This window comes from Camelus bactrianus, chromosome 29, assembly GCF_048773025.1.
Source record: "Camelus bactrianus isolate YW-2024 breed Bactrian camel chromosome 29, ASM4877302v1, whole genome shotgun sequence".
Taxonomy (NCBI): domain Eukaryota; kingdom Metazoa; phylum Chordata; class Mammalia; order Artiodactyla; family Camelidae; genus Camelus; species Camelus bactrianus.
This window is the reverse complement of record NC_133567.1, coordinates 24,183,509-24,208,108: the sequence shown is the minus strand read 5'-3', so window position 1 is coordinate 24,208,108 and position 24,600 is coordinate 24,183,509. Positions and strand designations below refer to the sequence as shown.

General features: G+C 35.6%; 1 protein-coding gene across 1 annotated transcript in view; it reads left to right on the top strand.

Moving 5' to 3' along the window:
- MMP16 (matrix metallopeptidase 16) overlaps positions 1 to 24,600 on the top strand; it is a 283,386-nt gene that overhangs the window by 118,239 nt on the left and 140,547 nt on the right. The window contains exon 2 of the mRNA XM_010952046.3: positions 15,964 to 16,112. Within this exon, the coding sequence (XP_010950348.1) occupies positions 15,964 to 16,112 (149 nt within the window). The remainder of the gene's footprint in view (positions 1 to 15,963; positions 16,113 to 24,600) is intronic.

The window sequence follows — 24,600 nt, the reverse complement described above, 5'->3', positions numbered from 1 at the left end:
TATGACCTGGAATAATTCTCCCTCAACTTCCAGGACACCTCTGATTTTTCTGCTGCTTTCTAGGATCTCCATTGCCTCTTTTGTTGGCATCTTTCCTTTGATGTCCCTTAAGTGTTGGTTTTTCATCCTTCTCTTCTGTGTTTGTGCTCTCTCTCACTCTGTCTGTCCTACTTCTCATTTCCCTCTCTCTGTCTCATTATTGCCCTCAAAAAGCACAGCCCTTTAATTTTGTTAATCTTGTTATGTCTATGTTCATATTGCCAGGAAGTATAAGATGACAAAGATGTAGCTTACCTGCCATGTTACCATAGAGAAGTCATTGAAGGGTGAAGGAATGTGGACTCAGTTGATGTGTATAAGTAACACTTGATCCATTAGGAGAACTAATGCATGGATCTGTAAAATGAAGGAAAGTTAGCAATTTGTATAGAAAAAACAAATGCAATTAGGGACATGTTCTTAGAAGTAAAAATGAAAAACTAACACTGATGCCTGTGTCAGATTTTGAGCCAGTGTTTTAAAAGTATTATCTTGTTGATTGGGTAAAGAAGTTGTGGTATATTTATACAATGGAATACTACTCAGCCATAAAAAATGATACAATAATGCCATTTGCAGCAACATGGATGGCCCTGGAGAATGACATTCTAAGAGAAGTAAGCCAGAAAAAGAAAGAAAAATACCAGATGATATCACTCATATGTGGAATCTAAAAAAAAAAAAGACAAATGAATTATATATAAAACAGAAATAGACTCACAGACATAGAATAGAGACTTGTGGTTGCCAGTGAGGAGGAGGGGTGGGAAGGCATAAACTGGGAGCTTGAAATTTGCAGATACTGACTGGTGTATACAAAATAGATAAACAAGTTTATACTGCATAGCACAGGGAGATATATTCAATATCTTGTAGTAGCTTACAGTGAAAAAGAATATGAAAATGAATATATGTGTATCCATGTATGACTGAAGAATTGTGCTCTACACTAGAAATTGACACATCAATGTAAACTGAATATACCTCAATAAAAAATAAATAAAAGTATTATCTTGTTAACATAAATGACAAGACGTGACAGGAGGCTGAGAGGAATCCAGCAAGTAGAAAACAGAATTTACAGAAATTCTAGAATTTTCTTGATAGAAAATGGATACAACGCAAAGGACATATGCTTAAGAGGAGGAGATCCCAGAGAGGCTCATGAGATGTCCATCAGTAATGGCATGTAGTAGCAGAGAAATAGTTTTTATTTATTTTGAAGTGTCTTCTTAGTGTAGAGACCACAGATATATTTGTCAGGAAAGATAACACATCTGTTACCTAAAATTGTCACATATTCTTCAGATATTTTGGAAATATAATTGTAGTATAAATAATTGTAACATATACAAATGCATTTCTTTTATCTGCTGTTGAATTATTTTGTGCTATATCCTGTGATAAACACTCTAGCAGGGATTTTTTTAATGGAACTCTCACCACAATCCTATGATTTATTGATAGTGTTATATTCATTTCACAGATGTACAAACTAAGGCTTACAAAGGCCATTTACTGTCCTCTAGATCATAACTTGTAGGTTTCTGATCCCACCTTGAACCTGTGTCCTCAAGACTCAAAGGCGATACCCATGCTTACTATGTAGCATCAGCTGTCAGTGATGGCTTCAGTGCTCAGTGACTACCTGCCTACACACTGAATGCTATGAGAGGCCACAGAGGGAGCTATGAAATGATAAGGACTTCAAGGAAGACTGGGACTTGATGAGCCAAGACACTGGTATATTCAGGACAGTAGTGGTAGAGGGTAGTTGAACTTAGGCGATGCCTGGGAAACATGTTCTATGGCCCACAAATAGACCAGTTTGGATAATATCCAGGGAGTATATAAGTTTTTAGGCAGAGTTGAGTTTGCAGAAGTAGATATGTATGAACTTTCAGAGTTAATAAATGCAAGGATAACGGATTTTACACCAGTCCAGGAAGTCAATGATAGCAATCATAGTGTCTTGAGCAGGAAAGTTTAAAAAAGGAAATGATATTTTAAGATGATTAATCTTTCAGAACTAAGTAGGATAGATCAAAATGGAGAGAATACGGAGCTGGGAAATGAAATAGGCAATTAGGAAAGTGTTGCAATATTCAAGTACAAGTAAAGAGAGCCTGGCCTAGGGAGGTGACCTTGAAGATGGAAGGGGAACAGAGGAGCCTTTTTATAAACTCAGAGGATTTAAAAGTTTGAAATGTTTTTAAAGGTGTATTTAAATTCTATTGCCATTACACTGTGAGGTTTGGGCGCCCTATCCAGGTGCACCTATAATGTCCATACAAGTTTTTATCAGAATATCTGTTGTTTCTCTGATGATTCAACTACGGACTCCTTGATGGCAAATATTTTGCTGTTTCTTTGTATGTGCCTAGCACCCTTTGTATCCTAGTGCCTAGCATGCTGTCCAAAAAAAAAAAAAAAAAAAAAAGCCCAGTATGTGCCAAGCTTAAATAGGATGATGATGATGATGAGAATAATACTAATAATACAATACCTGTAGGGTACTTTACAGCTTGCAGAGTTGTGTCTACTCCTCAAGTGTATCACGAATTCAATCTACTTATCCATCACCCTAGCTACGGCCAGAATTGCATTTACTTTCTAACTGCTCCACTTGCTCTCATATTTCCTTCAATTCATTGCCCATACAGCAGCCAGAATGATACTTTTCTAGGACACATTTGATTATATCACTTAAAGGCTTTAAATTACACTTGCACCTATAAAGCCCTACCAGTTGTTGCATAATCTGATCATGTCACTCTCTCTTCTAGATTTACTCCCTCTCAGCCAGAGTAGCTTTCTTTCCAAGAAAAGTCAGAGCTCTTTCATGCTGCGCCAGTTATGTATTGCAGTGAAACAGTCTGCCCCAAAACTTAGTGTGTTAAAACACCACCATTATTTTGCTCACAAAGCTGTTATTTGCATAAAGCTCAGCAAGGGGGGCTTGTCTCTGAATGTATTACCCATAGGCTAACAGCGAGCATCACCTGAAAGCATGTTACTCACCTGTCTGGCAACTGATGCTGGCTCATTGGCTGAGGCTATGGATGAGGCTGTCTGTAAGAACACCTGTATGTGGCTTCCACAGGTAGCCTGTGCTTCCTCACAATATGGTGGCTGGTTTCCCAGGGTGAGTCTCCCGGGAGAGACGGAACCAGGCAGAAGCTGTGTTACCTTTTATAACGTAGCCTCAAAACTCGGGCAGCATCACTTCCATCATATTCTGTTAATCAAAACCAAGTACCAAGACTAGCTCTTAGCCAAATGAAGGGGAAATCAGACTCCTCCTTTTGAGGAGACCAATTTCCAAAAATTTGATATGTTTTAAAATCAACACCCTTGCCTCTGGGCATTTGTACCTGGCTAGCTCTCTTTCCTGTAAGCTTCCCTTCCTTTTCTTTGCTAACTTTTACTCACACTTCAAGTTTCATTTGAGCTATCAGTTCATTACACATACCTTCTTATCCTCTGCATCTAAATTAGGTCCTTTGCTTAGATCTTCACAACACTCCATGTTCTTTTAAAGCACTTGTTAAAATTTGAAATGACATATTTGTTTAATGCTTGTCTTCCCAGCCATCAATCTGTCAGCTCCATAAGACCAAAGACTACTTCTGTATCACTCACTGTTAATAACCCCAAAACCTAGTCAAGAAGCTGTACATAATAGATTTTCAACAAATACTTGTTGAATTAATGCACCATGGAAGAGGTTTTATTTGTTTTTTAAGACCCTTCTTTAGAGGAACCTGGAATATTGCTTCTTACCCTTGAGAAACTTTAACGAATTCATACTCATTAGCCCTAAAGCACATATATTTTTAAAACACACATGACCTTATTTTGAAAAAGAAGCCTTTAATGTCACAAAGCAGTTAACCTCTTAATTGTCTTAATTATAATAAATAATAAACTCAGCCATCATTCTATGATTTTTTTCCCTTTAAAACAGACAAACAAACAAACAAAAACTAGTTTCACATTTCCAAAACTATAAACCCTCAGGGGCAAAGGATGTTTTCAAGATTTTGAAGCACAAGATTTTCCCTGGAGAGAGAAAGCTATTTTGAGAGAGCACCCAGTACTGAAAGTGGAATGTGTGTGTTTTTGTTGTTTTTAAGTATTATTCCACTATTCACTCTATCTTCTGGAGTTATAGCAGGAGAATCTATCCCCAGTAACTCGCCTCTCCTACATCCAAATTAAAGCACTTTAAAGTTTAGCGCTTCCAAAAATCACATTATAGCAATGGGTTGGCAAAACAAACCTCTTTTCTTACCATTTGGCAGAGATCAGAAAGAGATGGGAGATACCTCTCCTTTGCCTTCAGAGGACTATGCTGTTTCGAAGGAAAACTTCAAACTGTTTCTTTTAGAGAATTTACTTTTACTTTCAAACTTTTAGTGAAGTATAATGATTTTTAGCCTTTTGAGAACAGCTCGCACTTTGCCTTTGGTAACTGGTAGCATATGGGTTCTGCTGGGCAGACAGGTAATCCTTATTATTATGTGTTTATCATTTTTTTTTTTTTGTCTGCCTTGTTTTTTCCACAGTGAAATAGCCCGCCTTCCCACTGATGGGATTCAGTTGCGTGAAACAAGACCGCCCATTTCTGACCTCGAATAGCCTGTGTAGATCATCCTTAATCTTACACAATAAAGGCTGGGTTTGGTCAGGAGTCACTCCTCTTGTCTTTTTGGCCATTGTTAAGATCAAGATCCATTTTATTTATTTATTTATTTTTAATTTATTTAGAGCCATTTTAGATTCACACTGAGACTTGTATCCCTGGAAATCACCTACTTGCTCTGTGGCCCCCTGAGCAAGTTGAAAAACCCTTCTCATTCTATTTGCTCACCTGTAAAATGAAGTTAATGATACCAGCCTCGCAGCTTGTGATCATTGCAGGATCTAATGTATTAAAGAGATTAGCTCAGTGCCTGGCTCAGTAAATGTTAGTGCGCTCAGTTTGTTGTTTGCCCTGAATATCAGTGTTTTCCTAAACGCAGTTTTGAAGTGGTAAAAACAAGTCTACATTGATGTTTATCTCTAGGTGTGGGGATGGAAGGTAGAATCTGACTAGGCAAAGACAAAAACCTAAAAACTGCTCAATTCTTCCCCAACAGTGACCCGAGTTGTCACTCAATTTTACCTTGTTCTATATTTCCTAGATCTCACCCAGAGGTGACTGGAAGTTACTAATTTTTGCTACATATGTGATAAACTAAGCTTTGTTATTCACATTTGAGGCACTGGACTCCTCATTTGGGAACCGGTTGTGTGTGTTGGGGGACAGGGAAGGGTGTGAATCATTGGGTAGTAAACCCAGTGGGCAGAAAACAGCAAAAGACCATTTGTATGGTTTCCATTGTGATATCAAATGGGCATTAATATAAGGGTTCCTCACTTTGCTATCTTTATAATTTTATTGCTCACACTCAGAAGATGTGCCAGAAACTGTTTCAGGTGTTGCACCTATCCTGTTAAATGGGAATATAAATATAAAAAATAAATGCATAAATCAACAAAGCTCCCATGTAGTGGTTACAATAAATGCAGCGAGGGACTTAGGACGCTACGTGGTGTTGGTGGCAGTGGCAAAGTGGAGTCAGGGAAGTGTTCTGTGAACAAGTCTAATTTGAACTAAATTTAAAAAGGTTCAAAGAAATGTCTTTTTGTAGTAAATACATAGGAAAAGTAAATGCAGTGCCTCAAGGCAGGAAAGAATTTAACTTGTCCCATGAACAGAAAAAAAACCCAAAAAGACCAAGTGCCCAGAATGTCAAGAGACGGTACTATGAAAAGAATTTAAGGGGTTAACCATGACTTTGCATGGACCTGTAGGCCACAGTAAGGAGTTTGGATTTTATATTAAGTCGGTGGGAAACTGCTAAAGGGTTATAACAGATGAATGATGCAGTTTGATTTACGTTTTAAAATGACAGCTCATGCCACCTCACACCCCTTAGGATCGCTATTTATAAAAACAAAAATAAACAGAAAATAACAAGTGTTGGAGAGGATGTGGAGGATATTAGACCCCTTGTGTGTTACCGGTGGGAATGTAAAATGGTGAGGCCTTAGGAAAGCAGTATGACAGTTCCTCAAAAAGTTAAACATAGAATTGCCATATAATCCAGCAATTTGACATCTAAATACAACCCCAAAGGACTGAAAGCTCAGATTCAAACAGATATTTGTACACCAATGTTTATAACAGTATTATTTACAATATCCAAAAAATGGACACAACCCGAGTGTTCATCAGTGTATCAATGGATAAACAAAATGTAGTGTATCCATACAAGGGGGTAGTATTCAGCTTTAAAAATATTACGTACTGCATGCTGTCACATGGATGAACCTGAAAACATCCTAAATGAAATAAGCCAGACACAGAAGGATAAATACTATATGATTCCATTTATACAAGGCACCTAGAGTGGTCAAATTCATAGACAGAAAGTAGAATACTGGTTACCAAGGGCTAGGAGAAGAAGGTAATGTGGAGTTACTATTTACTGGGTGTCGAATTACAATTTTTAATTATTACAAAGTTCTGGAGATGGATGGTGGTGATGGATGCATAACAATGTGAAAAAACGTAACGTCCCCAAATTTTACAGTTAAAATTGGTTAAAATGGTAACTTTTAAATTACATATTTTTTATAGTAAAAAAAAAAGACATTTCACATTAGTTGGGCAAGGAGAGGGAATGGGAGAAATATAAAAGCAGAGGGCCCAGTTGGAGAATCTTGTAATTTCTGGTGGGGGAAGATGGTGCCCTGGACAAAGAGGTGGCCACAGACACAAGAGTTTCCATTCAATATAAAATTGGAGCTCAGGCATGCTGATGGATTGAGGCTGAATGATGAGGAAAAAGGAAAATTAAGGATGATTCCTGTATTTTTGGTTTTAAACAGCACTTTGCTAGCAGAGTCTGGGCATTAGGGTGAGTTCAAGGTTAAAGGGTTAAATTGGTGTGCCATCAACACATAGATGGTAATCGAGGGGTTAATTTTAGAAAAGATAAAGGAAAGGAGTAGATACAGTGGACTGGCAGCACTGAGACGTATTTAGTCTTACTGTTGTAGACAGTGCTACAAAAGAATTCATGACATGAGAAGAAAGGATAATTCTCTGGCAAAGATGGTCACTGCATTTTTTAAAGCTACAAAACAGGAACGACCACAGTGAAATATTCTAGCATGGAAACAAGAATATTAATTGGGCAGGGCACATTGGGCCGAGCAGGGCTGCTTTGCATTGGCCATTAGAGAAGCCCTCAGAAGTAGTAGTGTTATACCCAGAACATAGACGATCACCACTCCTTTCATGATGTTAAATGGGACATTTTGCTTGCCTGAAAACTACAAAAACTCACAGTTATCATAGATATGTTTTCAAACGATCTGCCTTCTCGTTTTGAAATGCGCATTGGGTCTTCTAGGATTTCCCAGGTGATCGATGGGCAGCTGGGTCCCTTCCATGCGTGCAGAATTGTTACAAGGATTAAAGATGATGTACGTGAACTGCCTAGTACACACATAGTGGGCAGTTACGGATCGGTAGCAGTTGCTGTTATTCGCAATGTCTGTTCCGGGTGGGACTGAAATTTCATGCAACACAGTAACAAGGGCAAGGTTTGAGACCACATTACGAACGATGTCGTGGAAGTTATTCTAAGGACTTTATTAAGCAGGACTTCAGTAACTTCAGTGGTGCCTGACAGAAAGGAAAAGCTTGGGAATTATCACAGTCAGAATATAACACAGAGATACTGATAAACTCTGGTCTCACCCCTTCAGGAGAACAGGCGTGTCACATCTGAGAGCATTTAAGGAGTAGCTTCATTTTTAAAACCAGACTGATTTCTTTCTGATGATCAGTGTTCTTTGCGCTTTCTATTGCTTGCCTCCCTCAATCAATTTTTCTAACATTCATAACTATTTTATTTACAATTATGTTTTTGAACTGATGGACTAAGCATTCTGTATGTTACAAAACAGACTCAAAATAGAAATATTAAAATCAGTTCAGGATGACATAATGTTAAGCAATAATTTTTGTATTTTACTTATTTGCATTTATATTGTTGTGTTCTTATTAGAACTATCATTAATCATTATCTTTGAGAGTTCTGCTTCATTATTTTGAAAATATTGATTTTAACACTTTGAAATACAGCAACTTCAAGACCCATTTCTCTTTTTTATTGAAATGTAGTTGGCTTACAATACATTAGTTTCAGCTGTACATGATTCAATGTTTTTATAGGTTACAACTCTATAGAAGGTTAGTATAAAACATTGACTATATTCCCTGCACTACACATTACATCCCTGCAACTCATTTATTTTACACGTGTACTCGGTACCTCTTCATCCCCTTCACCTATCTTGCTCCTCCTCATAATCCTCTCCCCTCTGGTAACCACTAGTCTGTTCTCAATATCTATGAGTCTGTTTCTGTTTTATTATATTCATTTGTTTTATTTTTTTAGATCCCGCCTATAAGTGAAAATGAACAGTATTTGTCTTTGACTTATTTCACCAAGCATAAGATCTCTTTATTTCTAATCTTCTTAAAAACTGTCATGGCCAAAAAAAAACAAAGATACCACATAAGGATATATATAAATACAACAGGAAAAGCTGTCATTAGCTGATTACAAATCATTAGCCATATTCTATCTTCTTATCCATCAATTAAAAAGGTTTTTTGGTAAAATTCAGATGTAAATTCTTATCTTCCCTGATGTCTTTCAGTTGTTCCTAAAAACAAATCAGAAGGCTTAGCATTTTCATATTTTAAACAAATGGACTTAAAACCTACTGAAATTATTCTTTTTGCAGATTATTTTACAGGTGGGAAATTCTATTCCTGGAATTTTAAAGAAGCAAATTCTGAGACAGTTTTAATAGTTGATGTATTTATATCTTTTGAGTACTAAGTCATGTGATAGTGGAAACACTTCCAAACATGCATCTTTAAGTTACTCTGTACATGGGACACTTTTCAAAAGCAGTTTTTCCCTCCTGCCTTGCCAAAACATCACTTTTATCTTGATGAAACAGATTAAATGTTCTTTTTTTCACACTCCAAAAATAGGTTTTGAGTAACATGCTGCAGTTGATTCTTGAGTGACACAGGTTTGAACTGTACAGGTCTGCTTGCATGCAAATTTTTTCAATAAATATGTTGGAAAATTTTTTGAGATTTGCAGCAATTTGAAAACACTTTTGCAGACAAACAGAACCACTCCCCAAATTAAGAAAATGGTATGTCATGAAAGTATAAAATATATGTAAAATAGCATATAACATACAAAATATGTGTTAATCGAATGTTTATGTTGTCGATAAGGCTTCTGGTCAACATCAGGCTATTAAGAGTTAAGTTTGGGGGGAGTTAAAAGTTGTACTCAGATTTTTGGCTGTGTGAGGGGATCAGCACCCCTAATCCCATGTTGTTTAAGAGTCAGCTGTATGTGTAGCTACTTGTCTTTACAGAAAAGGAGAACACTTTGGTCTTTTTGTAGAAGAAATTCATAATTTATTTGTTTGACAACTGTTTAAGTACTTTATAACCAGGAAACATCGTTATGGTGCAAAATATTTTCTTTGTCATTCCCTATCACATTGCAAAGTGTTATAAAATTTCTGGTTTTTAAAATGACATCCATAAATCCATTTTATCTGTCACAGAAAAGTAGCTGTATGTTGCAGTGGGCTGGAATCAAGCTTGATGAATGGATGGAGTCTGTCCAAGTGAGGGCACCCAGATCAATCTGTGCATTAAGTAAAAGTGTAGTTTATTTTTTCTTATTTTATACATAGGAAAGTTCATGCATGAAAGTGTGGATATGTGCATGATACACAGTTCTCTGGTGTTTTGTGTCTATACCTCAAAGACATTTTGCACGTCTACCTTGAAGAGCCTAAATGAGATTAATTTCTTCATCATTTTTTGGTGCTGGTGAGACTGAATCTGCCCCCCAAAATGAAAGCTAGTTAAGTCCATCATCCACATGTCTTAGGCTGAAGTTCATCGTCTTTTAAAAAATTCACAGTAAAGACAGATAAAGAGACAGTATATCATAGCACCCCAACATTCCAGCACAATAACTGGCATATAATGGAATCCCATTAAGGGCTGCTGTCTTTCTGTTAGTTTGTTTTTATCACCAGAGCTCAGCCATTACTGTTTGAGGGGTTTTGCTCCCACAATTGTTAAATGCAAAATACAGTTCACTTTTATGCAGAATGGAAAAACTCTCCCTACCCTTTACCTCCTAAGTTTTTAGTTTCTGTCATAAATTGGAGAATTTCGTGTTAAGGTGAAAACTTTGATCATGGTGATCATTACGACTTTTACTAATGGCCCCAGATGTTTCGCATCTCTTTGTCCACATGCAGTGTCTCTTGATTGCTAAGATGTTCAGTGGAGTAACTTTTGATCCTTCTGCTACTTCATTTTCATTTAAGAAGCCATTTAAGTGACAGTAAAATTCTAAAGGAATTTCTTACTAAATATGGAATTTCATGATTCGTTCATGGTGGAGATGAGACGGTGATTTAGAGCTCCTTTGGATTTTTGAATGAACAGAAAGGCTAATCTCAGCCTTGATAACTTATCCTATGAATTTTTAGTTTGACCATTTCTGAATAACTACTCCCACGGTAGTTTAACTTTTTTGGTTAATAGGTAGTTATAATTCATACTTATAGCCGCTTTTCAAACTAGAAAATTTAGGTTCTAAATTCTGCCACTCTTTATAACCAGTGAATATATGATATATCAGAGAAAAATGCCCTTAGATCTTTGCTAACTTTGCTGATGATAGCACAAAATAAAGAGTGATCATTTTTCAGTTGTTTGTTAAATTTAATAACAGAATTTAACAAATACATTTGGAATTCTCCGACTGAAAATGGAAAATAACTTTATACCATCGAGAGCCATTAAAATGCATTCTTTCACTTGCATTTTATTAGGAAAGTCAGTTAATTATATCAGAGTATAATACTATTAGAGATTTATATATTTTGTTAGTAAATATGTTAAATTTAACATGAAGTCAATAATTTTTTTAAAAAATGACCCCAAATAATAAAAAAGCATTTATACTGTATGTAAATAGAAGTGATTTTTACCTTAAAAATATATTTATCACCTTTGTCTTCGTTCTTTCATACTGAGTACTATAATTTGGATCATAGGATCATGGGTATATGAGACTTGCATCTGTGAACTCTGCCTGAAATAACTGGCTGAGTCACAAATAGGAATACGGTCTGGCAAAGTGAATTTTCAGATTAAATAAAATACCATACCCTACCTCTCCCCTTTCTTGCTCTTCAATGATGTCTATAATTTCTAAATACATCTAATAAATTCATAAGCTTAATCATTTAATTTTTGAGGGGGAAAGATGTCTGAGCATCATTTCAATATGCTGTCTCTTTAATGTTGGGTCCTGTCTATGACGGAGCTTTAATATGATTCTGGGCTTTGCGATTCACTTGAGTAAACAAATAGTGGTATCTTGATTTTATATTAAGGCATTAATAAACTTTTTAGCTTCTACCAGCTGGAGGAGAATTCACTTCTCTAGATTTTGTACTGGCCAGAGGGATTAAATAAGAATATATATTCTAAAAGTTCTCTGCTTATGTTTGCCGTTAGTTATAAGAAGTACTGATGGCTTCTTTTTGTTGTTGTGTTTGTTGAAAGTCTTCTTTCAGGATATTGCCCTGATATACGGGTGTGGACAGCTGAGTCAATTAATATAGATTTTCACTGTACGGTTGCATGAAATATAGCTGACAGACATTCTTAATGAGTTTACTCAAACTTGTGTGCCTGCTACTCCCTATTTATACTAGAATCTAGTAAAGACAGAATCTATTGGCAGAGAATTTAATATTTAAGTGTTTGCCTTTTATTGCTTGATATATCTTCTTGTGCCACAGAGAACAGAACTCTTCTGGTTGTCCCTCCATTTGGATAATCGCTAAGTGCAGGAAATTGTTTTTGTCTCAAAAGATAGGAAGATTTTTGAATATATTAGTAATACGGAATGTAATTCAAGGTTAGATTTTGCTGCACCACTTGAGGTTCTGTAGTTGGTTGTTCTAGTGATAACGAGATGGGCTGAGTCCAGACAGTGAAAAGAATAAAGTTTTCTCTTGAAGAAATCTGTTTGTCTCGATATTTTTCCAGTACTCTCAAATATACATGCCAATCCAGTGAGCAAAATAAAACAAAGCAAAATGAAAACTAAAGTGTGAGACTTTTTATACTTCCCCTCTTTGTCTTGGGATTCGGGGACTTTTCAAGCAATGCGTGATTCTGTACCCTGTGTAGCTGGTCTCTGCTCACAAATCTGTCTGCTTAAGTCTCACCTACACTTTCAGTCTTGCCCATTCCAAGGACAAATCTTAACTTTGGTGGGAACAATGTCAAGAACTCAGAACAATTAATAAGCATAAAATAATAATGTGACTTATTGAGCAAGAATTATGCTGGCGGTTTTATATATTCTCAATCCTCACATTGACCCGACAAATTCAATATAATTTCCCCTAAATGCACACATGAGGAAATTATTCCTTAATTATCCATTACGTGCAATTGAGAGCATTGTAAAAATATAAAGGGACAAACAATCTCAGATCAAATTTATTTCCAATCATCAGGAGAAGCAATATTTTTAAACACTATTGAAAAGAAAAATATGTTTCAAATAACAATGTTTGAGGATGGATATCAATGGAATAGTCTTTAAGTAATACCTTCAAATATTATTTTGTAGATTTAATTTAATTTTTATCACAAAAAATATTATAATTTAGTAGAAAACCAAAAAAAAAAAAAAAGAGAGTTATAAATAGCAGTTGTCTGTATGTCACACCCAATTTCCCAAACTTCTTATTGTCCATTTCTGTAGAATAAGCCACCTGTCTTGGTCTATTTGTACAACAAATCTGTTTTATTCTATAGGGATAGAACAAGGGTAATTATATCAGAGACTCCCATACGTTGATGATTATGGACCAGTGTTTATTCCTGATCTTCGCTGTTTGAACCTGATCTTCATTCATTGGTAATTCAAGAGTCAGTATTACACAGCACTGTACATTGTGGCCAGAGTTGTTTCCTGCCATTGATGCTGTGTGTTCAGTTTAGCGCATATTTAGCCTGTTTTCCATCACCATGTAGACCAATTTAGTCTCATCCGAGGAGCCTTAGCTTCTTACTATTGGTACATCTTTTCCCTATCATACTAAAAATGACTAGACTCTCAGAATTCTGTGGTCTCAAACAGCTTGAATGAAATAATGAAAACAAAAGCAAACTCGAGGGTACTCCCTTGGTGATGAAAAGTATTTGAGCATGTATTTGTTTTCTTCTGTAGCTTCCATATGGAATAGTTATGTGTGTAAAGAAGCACCAAGGATCAAATTAATACTTAGAGCCATTGTAGGTATACTCTCTGGCTTCTCACCCTGACCCAGAGTAAGGTCGTCCACAGCAATTTGTGCTTCAATAAGGAATGTTATTGAGAGCTTACTGGTTTTGTACTTTGACACCAGTATATTTATGCTTGATTTTCCACTGTTTTGTATAAAGATGTATTACAAGTTTCAACTGAAAATTATTCCTGGTCAATTATTGATGATGTCACAGAAGAGTTCTTGATTAACAAATAGTGATATTAAGAATGATCAGCTCAGGGTGACCCATAATCTTAATGACATTGATTTGGCAGCCAAGAAACAAACTTTGACCATAAAATGGCAGATCCCCTAGCCTTCCTGATTCTTTATGATTAAAAATAATTACTCACTTCTCATTCATTTGGAAAAACAGCCTTTCATGATGAATGACGTAATGTAAAAGAACTTAGAGAAAAATCACAATTCATTTTTCATATAATTCTAAACTCATTTGTTCGAAAGACTATGGCATAAATCAAATCTGTATTTTTTAGAACTTGCTGTTTTTTCATTGTGCACTCAAAGTTTAAAATTTTATAGTTTTCCCATTTATATATAAATCAGAGGGTTTATTATTAACAGTTTTCTCTTTGCTGTCCTCATAAACATGATTGCCAGTAGCTTAGCACTCATGACTAACGTAGCAACAAGTCAGCTCTATAGCAAGTAAGAAATGAATGCAAACAAAGTGTTATGGGAAAAAAGAGTTCAATTTCAGAATATTAGTGTATGTATGCTATTAAAAATCAAGATGAATTCTTCTAATTTGGGTGAAATTGCAGGACAGTAAGTATTGAGTTTCCTAGTAAATAATACATTGCCGGTGAAATATTGTCTCCTTCATTCAGAAAAAAAAAAGTAGAGTCTATTTCAGACTGCACCACTGTTGACTGTGTAACTGAATATATGTCTTCCCTGGCAGCCTATTCATTGCAGATTAGATGAGAAGATTATCTTGGCATGTTTTCACTAAGTGGTAGATGAGTTTACTAGATGGAGTTTCAACAAATAAACCTTCCTGACAACAATGCATTTGCTAACCTCTTACCTAGTTTTAGAATAAATGTTTTATTTTCAAAGGGTTGTACTCACTGCAGTTTTGGGGGATCCATTTGGTGGAAATACCACAAAGGATTCCATCTTTTGTTGCACATATTAAGGCTTTGATATATTTAATGTCTGCTTCTTTTGTGAAATATAACTTCTATAATTGCTGTTTATTTTCAAGGAGAAATAACTCTCCTGTGTTTCAGTTGTAAGGTCATAGTGGAAGTGTATCAGGTATTGGGGGAAAGCTGCGACTTCATGGGATCATTGGTTATATGATGAATAGACCCAGGTGGGAGGGGAAATGTATACTAGTGCGCACCTTGCATTAAGTACCACAGCTTTTATTTTTGTGCCAAAGGCAGAGTTAAGGGACAGCAGGATGGGACAGGAGCTGAACATATGATTGTGCATTTAAAATGAATGAATAGAATTGTAAAACTAAAAAGCACCTGCCTCTGGTGGAAGTACCCCCCCAACACCCCAAGTTTTGGGTTATTTTTAAAATGTAACCTTAAATGACTCTAAACTTCTGCTGTAATTGTGATTGGGATGTGAGCTCAGTGTCAACATCTTCCTCTGACTATCCTCCCAAATCTCTCTCCCCTCTCTGAGAAGAAAAGAATTAAAATCATCAAATCCCTAAGGAGAGGGCCAAATATTCTTAACAAAATAGTCTGATTTTATCTATACGTGAAAAGTTAACTTACTTACATGATGTGGTTTGAAGTGAATAACCTTAAGTAAATGAAAGAATATTTTTTATAGGAGAAACATTTCCTCACCCTTGACAATATCTAGCTACAATTGGATAAGACAAGTTGCATGAAGTTCAGACCCCAAATGTCATTACAGAATAATTGGTAGACATGTGACGATGCTACTAGTCACAGCTGTAGCTAGTGGTTAATTGTTCAGGAAAATGACACTTTAGACATGGCATATGCACATTAATTTTCCCTTCTAGCATAGATATCTCAATAGGGTCATATTGTTGAAAAAAATACCATTCTTCAGTTTGGGAAGTTGAGTTTTTAGAGGGCAACGATGATCTTATTTATAATTTTATCCAGGATTTACTATAGTGCCTTATGCACTGTCAGCTTGCAAAAAAATGATTAATCTTTTTCTTTACAATTAGAGTTCGTTAGTATGTAGGAAAGATCTATAACAACCACTGAAATTATGCTGAGATAACCCAAATTACATAATATATGTTAAAAAGAGATAAAACAGTTAAGAAATATTTCTCCTTGTAGAGGAAATAAAGTTTAAGAGTCAGTGATAGACATAAACTAATGACCATCAAGTTGTTCAATTGTGCAGTTGATCTAAAAGAAACTGTGCTTGTGATTGTAGGTCTGGTTGCAGAAGTACGGCTACCTTCCACCGACTGACCCCAGGATGTCCGTGCTGCGCTCTGCGGAAACCATGCAATCAGCCTTAGCTGCCATGCAGCAGTTTTATGGCATTAACATGACAGGGAAAGTGGACCGAAACACAATTGAGTAAGTAATGGTACCCACGCTCTCTTTCTTCCCTGGTCCTTGAGCCAAACCAAGTGGTCTGAAAACCTTTAAGTGAACTCCAACAACCATAAATGGCATAATTTGTCTCATGAACATTTCCTTGGAACTTAACCTGTTTTTAGCTTCACTCCCCTGAGTTTCATAAAAAAATTAAAACACAAAATCAAGTTTACTCACCTGAACTTCAGCAACACATTTTAAAAATAGGAAAGACAATTTGAACAATGGGAGTCAAAGTAGAGGCAGAGTTGAGTGGTGATGAGTGAGTGGTGTGCTGGAGTCGGCTTGTGTGGCCAGGGAGGGCACGGTATGCACATTTGTTTCCCTACATGACGTCACATCATTAGCTTGAACTGACCAAAGTAGAAATATCGACACCACGGAAAATGGGAAACAATGCAAATCAAGACTCACTTTGGAGGGAAGAGGAGGAAGGGAATCAGAGAGCTAGTTAATAGTTGACTAGCTTCCCACTGGTAACAATTCTCACACTAGTTAAATCAAGGGAAGTTTTCACTGAAAAGTCTGTGCTTTTAGTTTTTAATAACAAAGGGTTTATTTCTACTCTTTATTGTTTTATCAATCATTTGTTCATTTACTTATTTCACCAGTATATTTTAACTGGGCATTTTGTCTGTGGAAGAGGCACATGCAGATTCAAAAGACAGTCTCTTCTTCAAAGGAACCTCAAGTTAACGGTACAGCTAGATATAGTCAAGATTATTTTACCACAGGTAAGCTCTGTAACATTATGAAACAGAATAATTGTTTCTGGAGAGCAAAGGAGGTAATGTTTAATTCTTTCCATGCAGGGAGGAATCATTTGTGTCCACTGAGTTCTTAGAGGGCAGCGATAATCTTATTTGTAGTTTTATCCAGTATTTACTATAGTGCTTTATGCACTGTAAGCTTGAAAAAATGATTAATACTCGCATAGTAAACCTGCTTCTGCATTTAATATGATCATCATACATCAACCCTACATGATAGGGAAGACGGGAATACATTTTTCTCTCCACTCTTTCAAATAAAGAAACTGAAAGTCAAAGGCTAAGTGAAGCCCAGGTTAATTCCAGAATCTAGAATTTTGACATTTACTTGGGGAACCCTGCACTATACCATGCTGTAGACTTTGAGAAATGACCCATTTTTCTTAAATATCTGAAATATCTGGGCTCAGACATATATAATTAATTCTTACATATTAAACTAATTTAATATATAACTTTATAATTCTATTTTGCCCTCTAATAATTAAAACATGATGTTAGTCATACTATATTTCTGTTTCACCAAGACAGGAAAATGTATAATAAATGCTTGAAGATTAAACCATTCAAAAGCAGTTTGAAAAATTAAATATATTGCCTCTTCTGGCACTTTTAGGAGATTCATAAAAATTAACTTTGATTTTCATCTGTGAAAGTGGAAGCAAGTATATAATGAACACTGTGAGAATGAGAAACTTGTTATCAATATTTGAAGCAGAATTTTGATATTTTGGAACTGCTGCCCCATAATCATTGCAATTCTCTCTTAATAGTGTACTATCAAACTTTCATTTTAGGTCACAACATAGCTCTTGTCCAAAATAAATATAGTTTTAAATTAATAAGCAAAACCTTCAGCAAGTCCTGTGTCTTATTGCTGTGTATAATACAGAACTCCATTTAAATTACAGTCTTCATCCCAACAATTTAAAAAGTGCTCCGGACAGCTTTCTTGTTCCTAGTGCACAGCTGGTATCTTCTAATTCACTTTATTGGAAAATATGGCACAGCTTTTAAAAATAGAATACATTGTGACTGGGAAAACAAATTATTTTAAATCTGCTTATTACTAGGTATTAAGAGAGTGGAGTCCTATAAAAGATGTCTATGTTTCCCTCTACTTTGAGAGCTCCTGCTGGTCACTGAAAGAACTCAAGATGGACAGGTTTGATTTCCTAGAATAGCTGGAAAAAGGTCTTTGTCAGGAGATAATGGAAGAGGAATGTGGGCAGGATTTATCTGCACCCTTCATGTGGAAAGGGGTCAGAGCAGTTTGTAGCTGTTCTCTGGCAGGGTGATGTGAAAAATGCAGAGGTGTGGGAAAGGACACGGGTCTTTTTCTGCTGGACAGTGGCTCAGATTTCAGACCAGCAGAAATTATGATGTCAGTGTATAGGAGTTACAGGAACATTTCTGTGAGTTATAGCTTTATAAAGAAAAAGATCAATGAAGTGGGCAGCTTTTAACTTAAAAACAAGCAATTTTTCTGCTTTTTAAAAAAATTTTGGTGTTTGTTTGTTGTTTTGTTTTGTTTTTCTTTAACTGTACTTTGTTCTAGCTCAGTTTTTTTTTTGTTTGTTTGTTTGTTTTTTGGAATTGAAAATACATCTTTCCCTTTACATAGAGTGTTATATCTGGTAGTTATTTCTAGGTGAACCCATTAAAGTCTCGTTAAACTCTCATCATCTTCCCTTCCAAGGCTGCGATGCCTCCTCTGTCCTCTATGTCATTTTCATTGTCACTCATACCAGAAACCCTGTGGCTTCATTGCCTTCTGTCTGTTTCCTCCGCTGACGTATCCCCAGTCTTGAGGTACTGTTACTCAGCGTACTTGGCACAAATTGTGTACCATTTTTGTAAGTATCATCCCTATAATCATGCTACTTAAGCAATTCTCTGTGCTTCTGTGATATCAAATGAATGCGTGGTAACAATCCATGCTAAAATTGCATGCTATTATTTTACGTACTCAAATTATAAGGTAGGATTTTTTTCATCTAGGTCTTATGACATAAAATATGTAGCATAATTGTAGACTGAAAATTATTCATCAGTATTAAAATAATGTCTTAGGATTCATTTTCAGATGCCATAAACTTTTATCTAATTTTAGACTCTTGTCAAAATCATTTGTTTTTAAATTAAGTAATTGTATTATCTTGTGGCAGACAGACATTTGGTGGATTCAATCTATAATTATTGGGTAATTAAAAGTAATGATACCATTTGTGGTAATCCCTATATCATGTTGAAAAAATTAACCATTTTCAAGCAGCAAATTTAGGTATTACCTTAAATGGCATATTACATAGTTTTTGCATTAATTAGCATTAGTAATGGAGAGTGAGAAATAAATACTCATCCTGCCCCCACCCCAAAGGAGCTCATTACCATACATTGCTGTGGGTCTTTTAGATTATGAGTTGCTTAGCTAATTTTAATAAGCAGCCTCGCTTAATTCCTTAATAAGTGAGGAGTAATCTATGTTTTGCATAAAAATGATAAAGTTAGCCAGGACAGAAACAGATAGCAAGGCAATAATTGAAATGAGTCTAACATTTTATAATGTTGCTAGTAAGTATTTTAAAATTTCAGTTTATCTTTTCATGTGTGTACAAGTTACGCACGGAAGCGTATTTGATGAGATTTGTAAGGTGATAGTTCTGTTTTCTTTTTGATCTCTCTCTCTCTATATAAACACACCCATTTGTACAGAAGTACTGGATGATCCCGGTAATTCTGTTTAATTTATTTACGCCATGCCCAGAAATGTGTCTTAATTAAAAACTAATTTAAGACTGAATAAGTAGCTTTATTCAAAGAATTATTATGAAACTAGTGATATTTGAACTCCTGATTTTAGAATTGAAATACTGATTTAAATATATCAAGAACCACAAGCTTTTCTGACTTACTGATCAATATGTTTCATAATTTTTATTCTTTTGTCCAAATTATCAAGTTAAGACTCTCTCCCTTTTTTATTTATATATAAATGATTCATTGGTAATATTTTTTCTTTGAGTATTCATAACTGTAACATTGTAGGATGGGTCAGTCCATGCTACGGTGGCTACAGAGGGATGGTTGATAGCTAAATGAGCGGGGTCTTAGGTCCCCATTCTGAAAGGTGAAAGGTGAAAGCTTAAATAAGAGCTGACACTGAGCTCTTCTTGGCATTGCAGGTCATGGAGGCATAATATATTTATTCTCTGTGCTTGGGTTTTTAAGTACTTTAACACTGCATTTTCAGCTTTGTGAATAACATGTGTGCCTATGTGGGTAGCTAATGAGTTGACAGAAAAAGGAAATTCTGGACCAGAGTGAGCTATCAGCCTATCTACATTTGGAGCCCTATGTTAATTTACTTAAAAAAAAAATCTTCTTCATGATTGTTGAACTTGGCATTATGAATACAAACAAAACCTAAGGATTTTTAAGGTAATAAAAATAAGCATATTTTAAAATATCTACAAAGATTCCTTGTGACAAATATAATAGTAGTACTCTTAACCATTAGAGCTTGGAAAAGTCTGGAATCTTGTTTAATATATTATGCTGATGAATATTTTTCTAAGATTACTAATTCATAAGGCACAAAATATACATTTTTGAGTATTTTTTCTCCTGGTAAAGGAAGATGTATGTACACGGGGCCACCATGTGGCACAACCCCAACCCCAAAGGGTCTCATTCCCCTCTTCTTTTGAAGAGCTGCCTTTCTGCAGCCCCACCACAGGGCACCAGGGCATGGACTACTGCTTGAGGGCACCTCTCGTGTCGTGCCGTGGGTCGCCCTAAATGTTTGACATGAATGCCTAAATCATTCATTTTCTCTTTAGAATGAATACTATTTCGTATATTGTGGCTCTTAGCATCATTGCAAATTTGTTTAGAAGCTTGTGGCTACTTTATTTACATAGAACGCAGGATGGTATATCTGTTGGTATCCTTGGTATCAAAATACTAGGAATAGCCCTGTTTTGAATTATAGAGTGCTTTAGGTCAACACACAGAGTGAACTGAAGCATGTTGGTAGGTAAATGTGTCTACACTGTTGCGCTGTTACTGCTGCTGCTTCTGCTATTATGAGTACCACTGCTTCCTGACATTCATAAAATAATACTGTTGTAATTATAAGTTAGTAATAATAACAGCTACTATTTGCCAGGAACTATTCTAAGTGTTTCACGTGATTTAGCAAGTGTAATCCTGACCAAAACTCAATAATCGTATAATCACTTATTTTTGCAGAAGAGGAAATCAAGAAATAGGAACAGTGGCCTGACTAATAGCACAGGGCTTGTGAGTCAGGGGAGCTGGATGGGAACCCTGGCAGTTTGGCCCTGGGATTCCTGCTTCCAACTTTTATAATATACCTCCTCACAAGAGGACTGGTTTTAGATAGTTTTTCATTTTTAAGTTGAGTTAATTTAAATGAAATTCATCATCTGCCCAACTAGTTTTAAAATGCTCTGGGTTCTAAAACGTTAAATCAATACTGACCATCCACATTATATTTATGAAAATTGAGGTGGTGCCATTATTTGCACTTTGAAATTACAAAATGTCTCTCTTGTAGCTCACTCCTCCCCCAGTGCTCATTCCCCAAGTGCTTGCTTGCATTGGAATGTCAACTTAAAATTCTTAGCAAATGAGTCAGTAAACTAACATAGGTGTATGGGCTGTGTGTTGACACGCTGAAAAAAATTAGTGTTTTAGCAAAGATACTTGCACAAAAAAAGCACTACTTGAAAATAATATACATGCGTATTTCAACACCTTTTCTTTTCTATAGTTATTACTTAGGTCAGATAATCATTTGTACATGTGTATGCAATTTTGCACACCTGTGTATAGGTAAATATGGGATTTGTCAAATTGATACGTGAATGCAACTACCATTTTGGTGCATGCTAACTAGAAGTGAATCCCCAGACTCTACCTGAAAAACAGCAATAACATGCCAGTTTTACATTTACTATTAGACGGCATTTAATTCATTGATGAGTTCTAGTAGACACTGACCATTCTTTATATCTACTGAGAACTTTAAAAATTATAAGAGAAAGAGACTGAATGCTTATGAAATTAAATAATAATTTAAGCATTTGGAATCACATAAAAATACTGAAGAGTGATTTAGCGCAGATACTGTGTATTCAGTGTCATGATGTGCTTTGAACATATTTCAGAATTTTACATATTTTGATAATTAATACCTGCTAATATCTATGTGTTAGATATAGATATATATATTTGGATACATATACAGATGAAGTTAACATAGAGTACTCTCTACTTGACCAACCCTCATTCAGGATTCTTTGAGTTAAATTACTAGTTTATATTATATCATGCCTGTTCTTGTTTCTTACACTAAAGTTACCTACTTTATGATTTAGTTTTATATAAAAGTTTCCACACAATGTCCAGCTACTCAATAAGCATTTGTTCTAGGCACAGAGTTGCTAAGAGTTACAAAGTCCTTAAGAAACATATAGGTAGTCAGGGAGATCAGTATGTGCAACAAGAATATCAAAAAAACCCACATGATTTAGTTCACCCACCTCCTGTTCCTTACTGGAAACTTCACTGGACGCTGGCCCCGCACTGGGCTCCCTGTCCTGACTCACAGGCTGTTGGAAGATAGAACAAGGCACGTACAAGTTGGAACACACAATTATAGCGCATGCTGTGTTGAGACGGTTAACTGTGCGAGTTGAGTAATCAAGGGGGACTAGGACTGTCACTGTAAACAAGGAGGGAAACGTATGTCAGAAGGAGGTCACTCTATACAAAGGCAGAAAGAGGCTGGTTCTGTAGGAACTTGAATGGATTTTGGGAAGTAGGGAGACAGGGAGCATACTTGGTAGGTAGGCCTGAATAAGAGTCTTGCTATAAATGCATTTCGTGCCCAGAACATGTAGGAACACATCTGTGCTTTGAAATCATTTGTCATTAGGAGTGAGAAGAAGGCATTGGTGGGAGTGAGAGATACAGAGGAATTCTGAAGGCAGAAGACACTACACCATGACTGATTGGAGGATGTAACCTAGCTATCTGTCTTAGGCATTGGAAAGACCTCTGGCTGAGGAAATGGTGCAAGTTTGAGAGGAAACTCACAATTTGTAAATTACATGTAAAATTAGAAATGACGACAGGGTAGCTAAATGGAGATGGGAGAACACTTAACCCATATATTGTATTTTTTTTATCTCGTATGTCTTCCTATAGACTGTGCTAAACAAGAGCTCTTATCTTTTTATTCAGTTTTTTATCTCTTAGAGTATTATAAAGGCTTAAAAATATTGTAGGATGAAAGGATCGGGATGGAACGAGTAAATAAATGAACAAATAGTTGGAACATAACAAAAAACTATGAAAGGAGCAAAAACCGAAGAAACATGTAAGGAATTTAGCAGAAATATCTTTCAGCACAGGAATCTCATACTCATCCCTGAAACCCCTGTCCTTCAAAAGACACAGTGCTTCACTGAGAAAATTTTGCTGGATCCAACATAATGCATGACTTAAGATGGAAATTTATTTTAATAAATTTAATTTTTTTCAATCACTGTCTTCATCTTTTAACTTTATGTATCATGACAGTACTTTTAGGGAACATATCCTCATTGAAAATACATTTTATTTGGATAACAACTAATTATATTTTATCAGGTTTTATCCCACTATCTTTTTCAAAATTATTTCTCTTCCAGGAGTGTTTATTTAAATATTTTCTTTCACTGGATGTAAGTGTAATCACAACCCACATTAAGTAAATTTATTCACATTTAAATTATATATAGTTTATTCTCCCAGTACTTTCAGTGAGATAAATCAGAATAAGTACTTGCTAAGAAATGTTATACTTTTTATTGAGAATATGATTAATGAAATACCCATATATAAAAGTCATTTAAATTGTCATAAGCCCACCATTAATGCTTAATATTTGTTAGTTAAATATATATCTAGATCTTACAGAGTATAATAAATATTTTTTTCATTTAAAGTCCCTATCAACCTATTTATTAAACATCTTTTACATGTTTGGTGTTGTACAGGTAACAGGGGTATGTTAGATCCACCGCCCTTGAGTGTTTTACAGTCTAGTGAAATGTCTCAAAGTCTGTGATTTTGTGTGCCCTGCGAGTGCTAGTCGAAAGTAAGAGGTTTCCCTTTTCAGAACTTTGGCTCTGTAGGGCTGGATAGCTTCCGAGGTGTTCACATTGACAAGACATCTCATTTGGTTTTGAGACTTTAATAAAGGGGAAGAATGATTTTCTGAAGTAACCCTACAATGCATTATAAACTAGGATGGAGTTTGTTAAGTCTGGTAACGGCAATGTCTATGTTATTACTGGCAGCAGAATAAAAAAGGAGAAATTTATAATCCTTATCAGAAAAGTGTTGTCTTTCTTAAAAAGCAAAAGTCATGCTTTCATTGTGGCATAACGTTATTCTTATGTTCATAAAAGCTGATTAGCTGATTTATCCATGTAACATGTAAACTATTTCAGTCATTTTCACGAAATGGACATCTCTAGACAGTCATTTCTGCAGCCAATTATTTTCCATGTAAAGAGTATAGAAATTAAGTATTTGATGAAATACAGCAAAAATTGATTCTTTTCTCATTTCTACTTTCTGAAGCATGTGACACCATGAAGATTCTGCTTTAGTTGTGTAAT